Source organism: Nelumbo lutea, chromosome 2, assembly GCF_056320005.1.
Source record: "Nelumbo lutea isolate HS-2025 chromosome 2, American lotus-T2T, whole genome shotgun sequence".
NCBI classification, from domain to species: Eukaryota; Viridiplantae; Streptophyta; class Magnoliopsida; order Proteales; family Nelumbonaceae; genus Nelumbo; species Nelumbo lutea.
The window spans coordinates 97,566,852-97,577,467 of NC_142685.1; the positions used below are offsets into that span (position 1 = coordinate 97,566,852).

General features: G+C 35.6%; 1 protein-coding gene across 1 annotated transcript; it reads left to right on the top strand.

The window, feature by feature from the left end:
- Nucleotides 1–1,317: 1,317 nt before the first annotated feature.
- LOC148872223 (protein JINGUBANG-like) lies at nt 1,318–3,058 on the top strand. The gene has a single exon (XM_088973374.1). The coding sequence runs from the start codon at nt 1,375–1,377 to the stop codon at nt 2,617–2,619; it is 1,245 nt and encodes a 414-aa protein (XP_088829500.1). The 5' UTR covers nt 1,318–1,374; the 3' UTR covers nt 2,620–3,058.
- The last annotated feature ends 7,558 nt before the right edge of the window (nt 3,059–10,616 follow it).

Sequence of the window (10,616 nt, forward strand, 5' to 3'; positions counted from 1 at the left end):
AACCCTAACTCAAAATATTAAACTTGGAGCTTGGGCTTAAATTAATTTAATTATGACTATAGCCTAACTTTATATATTTACTAATATTTAAGTATTTAAAATATTTAAGTAATTAACAGTAATTTATTATATTTTTGTTAAAATCATTAGTATAATTAATCTAAATTACTAAATTACTAAATAATTTTTGTAATACTAAAATAAAGATTGATATTTTAAACAACATTGCATTTCTTCCTTATAATAATTATCAGTTTCCATTGTTTCACTTTTCGTTCACAAATCCTATGCATCGAACGGAGTCCTTGCTAATTTATTATAGAGTTATACATTTAAATGGAATCTTAGAAAAAATCAGATCAAACAACATCAAATTCGCAAATATATATTTGATGCCTTAGCTTTGAAACTTGAACCTGCTAAATTCTTGCCTAAAATCCAGTTTCAACTAGTGGTTCGGCATCTAAGGGGTGTGTTCAGTAGTGTGATCTCTTGGAGGTTTCAACCACTGGACTCCCCGTGGTGTGGTTGAAAGTTGAAACCACATGGTCTGAACCACACCACATCCCATGAGGCATTCTGTTACATTCTTATGTGGTACGCTTCCAAACTGAAAATAAAAAATTAGTGTTTGGACCACACCACAATGAGTAAAATTGTAGATATGATGTCATCAACAATCCACTGTTTTGTGGTTGAATCCATAAGATTTCACAGTGAACAGGAATTTTCAATGGATAAAATTATACAATATCTTGTATGCTATATATATGCATAAAGAAGAAAAAAGGGAAAAGATACAGGTATTAACTTTATTGACACTGTATAGTATATAAATATAGGGATAGATAGATAGATAAATAGATGCCAATGGTCGTATAAAAAGACACCACAATCCTCCAATATCTGTAACTTTCTTTGAGACCAATTGATCCACGGAAGTTATACGCTACCCAAAACCCACCCAAATGGATTGACACCTGGAAAGATTGGGTAGTAGTGGGACCAACCAAATTGTAAAGGAGATATAACAAAGTTCATCAAGGCCAGTTGGTTAGGCAACAAAAATGCCTTTGCCTCTTTGGCCAAGTATCCCCTTTAACAGCCTAATTTTCCACCCAAAGCCAAAAAGCAAGTGACCCCTCAGATGACCTGCTTTTCGTTTAGAGTCCCCTTAGTTTTTTCTCAAAGTAGCCGTTGTACCGCCCCTCCAAACAAAGCGAAATTATTTAAAAAATACAAAAACCATCTCCACAAGCATTCCGTGTTCTCATGTTTCTGTACTTTCCGTCCCCAACTCTATAAACGCAGCTCGGAGTGAGCGATTCATTAATTGTCATCTCTTCTCATGCTCTCCTTCAATCAATAAACAAAATGATGGTACCTCTAACAGATTTCCCTGTAACAGACACGACTCTTTCTAACCCACTATTCCCACAAACCACATGCAGCAGCAGCAGCAGTGGTGATAATTCTGATGATAGTCGCCACACTTCACATCGATTCGCATTGGAGGATGTTAATTTTCAATTCCACAGCATCCCCATCAGCGGATCATATCGACCTTTGGCCGTCCTATCTGGGCACACTGGATCAGTTTCTTGCCTGGGTCTCTGTGGTGAGTTCATCCTAAGCGCCTCACAAAGTAAGGACATCATAGTGTGGCAACAGCCCCAGCTGAAGCAATTTGCCAAATTTGGACAAGGTGATGGGTCTGTTAAGGCCCTCGTGGCCGGCGGCAACAAAGTATTCACCGCGCATCAGGATAGCAGGATCAGAGTCTGGAAGGTCTCAAGAAGCTCAGAGAATATTTTCAAGCTTGTTGCAACATTGCCAACTACGAAGGACTACTTGGGTAGATTCATGAAGCAGAGCAATTATGTCCAAACTAGGAGACACCACAGACGTTTATGGATTGAGCATGCTGATAGTATTTCTTGTTTAGCAATCGACAATGGCTTGATCTATTCAGGATCTTGGGACAAGACCCTGAAGGTGTGGAGGGTCTCGGACCTCAAGTGCTTGGAGTCCATAAGAGCCCACGACGATGCAATTAATGGGTTGGTTGCAGACAAGGGATTGGTGTACTCGGCTGCTGCTGATGGAAAGATCAAGGTCTGGTGCAAGGATGCCAAGAGCTCATCACATTGTCTGAAAGGAGTATTGGAGGGACACAAGGATGTAGCTTTGAATTCAGTGATCGTGTGTGAGGATGGAAGGATGGTGTATGGAGGTGGATCAGATGGGTATGTGATGGGGTGGGAGAGAGATGAGGATGGTGGTAGTTGGAAGTTGGTTTGTGAGCTAAAAGCTCATAGGATGGCTGTTCTGTGCTTGTGTTCCATTGGGGAGTTTGTTTGCAGTGGTTCAGCTGATAAGAGCATAGGTATATGGAAGAGAGAGGCTGGTGGTTGGCTTTCAAGTTTTGGAGTTTTGAGTGGACATGAAGGACCAGTCAAGTGCTTACAGGCCTCAACTGGTGGTACTGAAGGTGGGTTTTTGGTATACAGTGGAGGTCTTGATAGAAGCTTGAGGGTTTGGTGGGTTCTCAAAGAGAACTCTGGAAAGGGAGGGGATAGAAATTCTGTGATACCAAGTACAGAGCATATCTTGAGTTGAGGGGTTTTCCTTTTTTTTTTGAGGGATGGACACTGTTTTTTTTGCGTTTACAGTGCTCCCCAAATTGATCTTGAATTGGGTTTTTCATTCTTTTCATGTAATTCTTGAGGCTCAGTTTGGAAAGAATACAAATGCAATTATGTACAGTGCTAATACATACAAAATAGTACAAAACATAAGGTTTTGCACTCTACATATTTGAATTTGTACTCCTTCCAAACTGAGAATGAGGGTTTCGGTTAAAAGGGATGAGACAGTTTACAAGTCTTCAGTTGTCTTCCGGTGTTGGGTTTCCTTTTATTTGATGGCTTGGTTATAAGAATTCAGAAACAAATAGAAATGTCAATGCCACATTGGCCATGAGAGGAATATTTTTTCACATTAGTCTTCTTCCTTTTTATGTGGGAAATGTAATTAGGGTCTGAGGGATTTCATTTATCTCGAGAAAATAATAATATTCTTTCTTTTTTTCTTCATAAACTACTGTCATTTTCTCTGGCATTATGTGCTTTTTAATTTGCTCTTTTTTTTTTTTTAAATTAAACTCTGAAGTATTCACTTCCTTCTTTCCTCCAAATCAAATATGTTGAGGCTGCATTTGGTTTAAGGGAAGATTTTGGCGGGATGGGAAAGGATGGGATGCGATGAGATGAGAAAGGGAAAATGGGTGGAAATTTTCCATGTTCCATTGTAAGGTTGCAAAAGTGAAAAAGGGAAAATAGTGGGAAAATCAACCCTAATAACTATTAATTAATTAATTAGGTAATTTGGAATATTTTTATTATTTTATATTTTACTATTAATTATTAATATTTTATTGATTAATTTTATAATTAATTATTAATTGTTTTAATTATTTAACATTATTATTATTTATTTACTCATTAATTACTTAGTTAATTAATTATTAACTTTTTTGTTATTTAGTACTTTATGATCAAATTATTTAAAATTAATATTTTATTCTTTATTAGTTGATATTTAATTATTAATATTTTGTTTTATTAATACCTATGCTTTAATTAATAATTTTAATAATTTAATATTAATTATGAATAATTTTTCATTGATTAATTATTTTATTTAATTTGTTTAATTAAATTATTAATAACAAAATAGTTATTTCATTATTTTGTTAATTATTTAATTATTAACTATTTTTTGTTAATTATTAATTAATTAATAATACTATTATGGTTTAGTGTTTTATAATCAATTATTAATTTAACATTAATTATTAATTATAATATTTTTTTATTAATTTATATTTTATTTTATGAATACTTATCACTTAATTAATAATTTTAATATTTTATTCTAAGATATTAGTGAATTATTAAATTATTTTTAATTGATTAATACTTTTATTAATTATCTAGTTTAATCTATTTATTAATTGATTTTAATTAAATTATTTAACTAATATATTTTTAAATAATCAATAATTTATTAATGGATCGCAGGTCTAATATTAACTCTTAGAAATACTACAAGGTATGCGTTTTTTATTGTTAAACAAGCTTCCCCCTCCTTAACCCCACAATTTTTCCATCCCATCTCGTGACATCCAACAGACCAAACATGAGAAAGAAAGAATATTTCAAAATATTCTATATTTTCCCATCCCATCCCAAAAACCAAACGGAACTTGAATGTTGTCTAGTCAAGAGAAGAAATATTTTTTCTTGGTGGGCCATGCATTAGGAAGACTTGAAAATCAAATGGGTTCTAGGATAATCTTTTTATTTAGTGAAAAATGGGCTCTAGCCACTTGGTCAATGCCCATGGACTACTTGGTTTTACAAGCACAGATTGATTAAAAAACATACTGACAGGATCCAAGAAAAATCAGATACTTTTTTTATACAAATAGAAAAATCAGATGTTTTTTCTTTGTGAGAAAACAAAAATAGATACTTATAAAAAGTACAAAACCAAAGAAAGGAAACTCTAATACCAATAGGAATTGGGAATCTGGGGCTGTGCCGTATATGGAATTTTACATTGTAATGTTTATTACTCATAGGGTCCATACCAGGCCAATCATGATAACAGCATGTCAGCCTGATAAAAGGTTTTTAAAACCGATTTAGATAATGAACCGATCAGGGGTCCGGTTCCTGGGTCGAATGGTTCAAACGGTTCAACTGTCTGGATTAGTTGTTTATTGATCAAATCAATATTTTTTGGTAAAAATTCAATTTTGGGGAAAAATGAATCTGACTGGTTCCCAATTTTTCCGTTTCAGTCCGGTTTTAAAACCCATAGCCTGATATATGGGCCCCATTTGTAGAGAGGAGCAGACGTGGGGCATGTGATTTAGCCTAATATTACACGAGTAGAACCGTGATTCAAACTTGGATGTCCACGTTTTCTTTCAAAGTTGAAGTTGTCTTTTCCTTTGTCCATGCCACATATTATTTGATGGAATTGGGATATGCTCCTCACACAGGGTGCCTCACAAAGACTCACATATACATTCTACTGTTCATTGGAAACATTTTCTATAAATAATAACACATAAATACAAGAGATGCTTCTAATGCACCATGTGAGGTCAGTGCAAGGCACCATGTGATGTCAGTCCAAGGCACCATGTGTGAGGAGCAGATCCGGTCTCTATTTGATGCGGGATCCTGCCCACCATCATTAGTGGGTCTAGGGCCCACCGGACCTGATGCCACCTGGCTTGTGGGACAAGGTGTTGCTCGGAGCAAATCAATATCATTGTAAAATGAAGGTAGATTAGAGGGTTATTAAGGTAAGTTATATGAATCCAGACTCTGGATTTGCTACTCACACAGTGCACCTCACCAACTTTATAGGCACATCTCCCCGTTACACCAGTAGGGGTATATCAGGTATTTTGATACTTGCATTTTTACTTTTTTTATTTTTTTTCAAAACTGGTTCAGGGGAGCCGGTCTAGGACCCCTCCATCCCCTGAACCGGTCAGACCCCCGATACACCCACTGTAGGGGTGTATTGAAAGGGTCCCAGAATTATTCGTATCAATATTTTGAACCTTGTATATTATTATTCAGGGGGAGATGTTTCCAACACGGGGGTGATTATGAGGTCGGTGTGAGGTGCGCTGCTGTGTGAGGAGCAGATCCAGAGTCAAGTTACATATTACTATCCTTTACTTTGGGGTAATGGAAATTACTCCCCTGAACTTTCATTTTCGCTAAAAGACACTCTGGATTTTTAGTTTTTAAGAAAGACCCCTCTCTCTGTTAAGTTGAGCGAGGAAAGAAATTCATTTACCAAAATATCCACCCACCCAAGAAATTCCTATTAAATGAAAATTGCAACCAAAAAATCAAAAAACTTATGGAATTGCAAAAAAAAGAAAAACAAAACGTTCAACTAAACTAATAAGAAATGGAAATTGAAAAAGAAAATTGCTTAAATGAACCTCAACACTTGCTTTAGAAAATTCTTAGAAAAAAAAGGTAATTTGGGGATTTATAAAAGCTTAAATTTCAAAGTTAACTGATGGAATGATGATAAGAGGTGTCTTTATTGTAAATAAAAGTTCAGGGGATAATTACCCCAAAGTACAAAGTAGTAATCTATAATTTACCCAATTTTAAACCCACAGATTATATCATGGATAGAGAAAATCAGATGATTAAGGTTAAAAGCTCTCTGATCTTGTTGTTCATGTAACATTACATTTTTGGAAATGGAAGCATTTTCAAGTGGATTCAGCCAATGTAAGCCATCGCTTCAATCTAGAGCAAGGTTTTAAAGTATAAATACGTATATAATTTTTGGAATAAGTGTTATGTGAAATGTTAGAGAATACCTACATCTTTGAACCTTGATCTTTATTTGGACTTTAGGCTTAGTTTGGTAAGTGCGCAAATGCAAATATGTACAGAGTAAAGCCTTGTATTTTGTAATTCTAAATCTATATTCGCACTGTGGGTGACCATAGGTCAATTCAAGGTTTTTGGAACCAAATCCTACTTTGTGAACAGTTCTAGGATCAGTTCCAATATCTACCCATGCAACCTATTATTTCTTCACTCTTCTCTTCAAAAAAATTGCATGTTCTTTAAAAACTTGATTTTCAATAACTATAATATATAGTTTAACTTTAAAATTTATGTAGTCTCTATTGATTGAATTAAGTAATTTAATATGTAGATTATCATAATATATTAATATATGATTTTAGGGCTGCAAATGGAACAAATTGGATTTGGTAAATAGTATATCTGATCTAATCTGATAAGAAATCTGACCGATCTAAATTCGATAAGAATTTGTTGGATTTTCAAGAGTATGATTCAAGTTCAAATTCAAATATCTTATTGGATATCCAATTCGAATTTAATTTAGTTAGCTTTGTTATAAAAAAATTGTATGATATAATATAAATAATATATTATATTATTTATATAATATAATAATATGTTATAATATATAATACATAATATATATATATATATAATATATAATACTTTATAACTAACAAATTGGATCAGGTCATGTTGGACCGGATTTAGGTATATCTGAATTCAATCCGTTAACTAAATGGATCGACTTTCTGATATGATCTGATTTGTTAGGATCAAGAGAGGTATCCAAATTCAGCTCTTATCGAATTGGATTTGGATCAGATCGGATCCTATTTGTTTGCAAACCTATATGGTTTAAAACTTATCATTATAATTTAAAGTTTGAAAATATTACCTTTTATATTACTTATTTATACACATTCAAATATTAAAATGAAAACAAATGATGAAATCACTTAGTAACTCAATTATCAAGTGAGGCCATGGCATTTGTAGCCATGAGTGCTTGGGTTCAAATAGTCATATCCTCAAAAGCATTTTGGGGTTTATTCCAAGGCAAGTTCGATTTCTAGGCTGGTTCATCAAGTAGGTTTAGGTAGGATAAACCCCTAAACCACTAAACCATGGAACCAACCTAGGTAGGGATTGGTTTTAAAAATTTGGAACCAAATTCTACCATGTAAATTGTAATAGATTGGGTAGGGTCAATTCAAGGCCATTTTTAAGAATTTGGAACCAAATCCTACCCAATTTGCAATGTACAAATTTATATTTGTACTTTTTCCAAACTAAACCTTAGAAGCATAGATTTTTACCTCATAGTGCAGTTCATGCACCATAGGTTTGCATTCTATGTATCACCTGATTTGAATGTACAAATTTATATTTGTACTTTTTCCAAACTAAACCTTAGAAGCATAGATTTTCAAATCAGGTGATACATAGAATGCAAACCTATGGTGCATGAACTGCACTATGAAGTAAAAATCTTGCACCATTGATGATGTAGCGCGATCTAGCTACTCCCTGTTGGAGGTGATCTGGCTTCCAGCCAGACGACGGACTAGGTTGATCTGCAAAATGAGGATCAGATAACTCGGGGTGGCTAACCCGACAAGGTTGCTCCAATTCTTAAGTTAACAAACTTGTTGCGAGCTGAAAATTGCTAAGAATAGTAAGAGCTAGAGAGTAGAGAAATCATACATACCTTGCGCCCTCAAGGTTGGAGCCTTTATATAGTTGAGTCCTCGCGGGTTTCGTGGAGCGGTTTCGGGATTCTCGTCACGATGAGATCCGTTTTCGTGTTAATTGTGGGATAACATCGTCGATTGATAAGGCTTATCAATTCCACCCGAATCAGGCGGGGAGGAAATAATGCTAGCTGTTACGATGCATAATCCCATGAGGCTCGAAATCTAATAGAAAATTTTCCGGGGTCACCATGAAGTGGTCTGAGTCAGTATCCCTGAACTGATGCTCTTTAGTTCTGAACTGGAGTGAATGCCGAAGTGCCTTGGGATCGAGGCTATCCTGATATGACCTTATACCGAGGTGACCCGTGCCGAGGTGGTTTGATTATCCGAGCTCGATCTATTGTGGACTTGGTATGTCGGGCTGAGCTGTCATCTATTAGTCAAATCGTGTCCACGTGTCCCCCTATTACTAGGTCGGGCCAAATCATCATTCATCAATTGCCCCCCACTCCCCGAGCCAGGAGTCTCGACCCGGTGCGGGGAGTTCATGACGAGTCCATGTTAAGTTTAATTTATCTTTTTTCGAAACCGATTCAGAAGAATCGATTTAAGGCCTGACTACCCTCTGAACTGGTGACTAACCCAATAGAACCCCTGGAGGGATGTATCGGTAAGCCATTGGCATGATACGTACTGATACTTTGGACCTTGTTAGGGAGTATTAATTCAATACTCATGGATGAAAGTATCAACATGAACACAAAAAATTGCACATCACACGATTCTAAGGGGTGATGCTCATAATATTAAAGTCAGGTTTCAAAGATTTAAACCAGACCTTGTCTAAAAAGGTATTTGGCGTTTTGGTGGATACAAATGTATCGCATGATAGGCACTCATTAATTGCAATAATTTGAACTTTTGTCTATACTTCGAACCTTTTGATTTAGAGAAGACAAAGGAATCATGGAAAGAAAAGGTGGAGACTGTTATCCCTTGCACTAGACCACCCCAAAAGCTCTCTGCAATAGAAAGAGAGAGCTTTGGTTTATCCCATTTGAAAGCAAACAAGTGGCCGGCCGGCTGGGCAACAAACATAAAAGGAGATGCCATGCACCAACCCAAACCCTCTTTCAAAAGTATCCTTTTCTGAGTCTTCAATTCTTCACAAGAAGGACCACTCAGAAAGTGCAAAATCCATCCATTCTCAGAGCTTCAAGAAGAAAGATTTTGAGTAACATATGAAACATCCAAAGATGAAGTAAACACGAGGCTATGAATATGCCCTTTAGTGGAGGGGACGCGTCCAACACAAACTTGTGGCTGATGAAACAAGGGATGGAAGAATTGTGTTTTCAAAGTAACTTATTACCTTTCATTCCAGTGCCTGAACTGTGTATTAATTAATGGGACTTCAGCCCATGTGGTAGGTATGTCTGGCATGAAAGAGGATGCTTGACAACAGATAAGAATTAAACACTTGGGCTGTGTTTGGTTTGAAGGAAAAAGTAGGAAAATGTAAGGAAAACCTTTACAAACCTTGTATAGGTTTCCTTATCCTTATGTTTTCTTTTCTTTTCTTATCTTTTCCTTCAAAGCAAACATAGCCTTATATGCCACCCTAGAAAAAGAGGGGAAAGAGAAAAGAACATAGAATCCATCATTAAGAAAGTGCATCCACAATAATTTTAGTACTGGAGACAAATTCCCAGAAAAGTATTCTTTGTCAATCAAATTCCCTTATAGAGAGCATCAGCGTGCATGTCTATATCTCAATTCAGATTTCAGAAACGTTTGTGATTTACTTCTGGAACTCTTTTCCTTTGGTCCTATACAGTCTTTAACTCTGACATGCACTCTGGGGGTGATTGTGAAATCGTAAGTTGCCACTCATAAATCATATCTGACAGTCCAAGTTCCAGTTTGAAATGTGATAACAGTCACAACACTATGATTTTAGTGATGTAAGCTGCCCAGACAACTTCTTGTACTTCTCTAAGACCCCGATTAAACACATCGTCTGAATCAAACAATAGTAAGGATTACTAGCTAGGGACATCAAGAAGTAGGAGTTCAGTCAAAAAAAATAGTAAGAAAAGAAAAATGAGAGTCCACAATGGTGTACAATGCAAAACCAGCAGTCAGCAGAGAGATACTAATTAAATTAGCTAAAATCCAGACTCAATGAAATTGAAAACCAGTACAACAAGGAATGGAACTTGAAAGGATGCCAGTGCCAGTATGGTAAGGATTGTTTCATCATCATCATATCCTTCTCCAACTATATGTTTCTTGTCACTTCCACCCAAATCCTTTTTTTTGGCCTACCCCTAACTGTTCTAACAAATCATTTTTTCAAACACCTGTTAGATGGGTAGTCCCAGCGGATATGCAGATTCGAATCCCACTACCCGTTCCCACCTATCTTCAGAGTTAATAGTGTGTTGCATTAAAATACCAAAAAAAAACAACTGGTGTTGTAGAGTAGGAATTA

Coding starts and splice junctions, on each gene's coding strand:
- LOC148872223 (XM_088973374.1), top strand. CDS start 1,375: ATGATGGTACCTCTAACAGATTTCCCTGTAACAGACACGACTCTTTCT.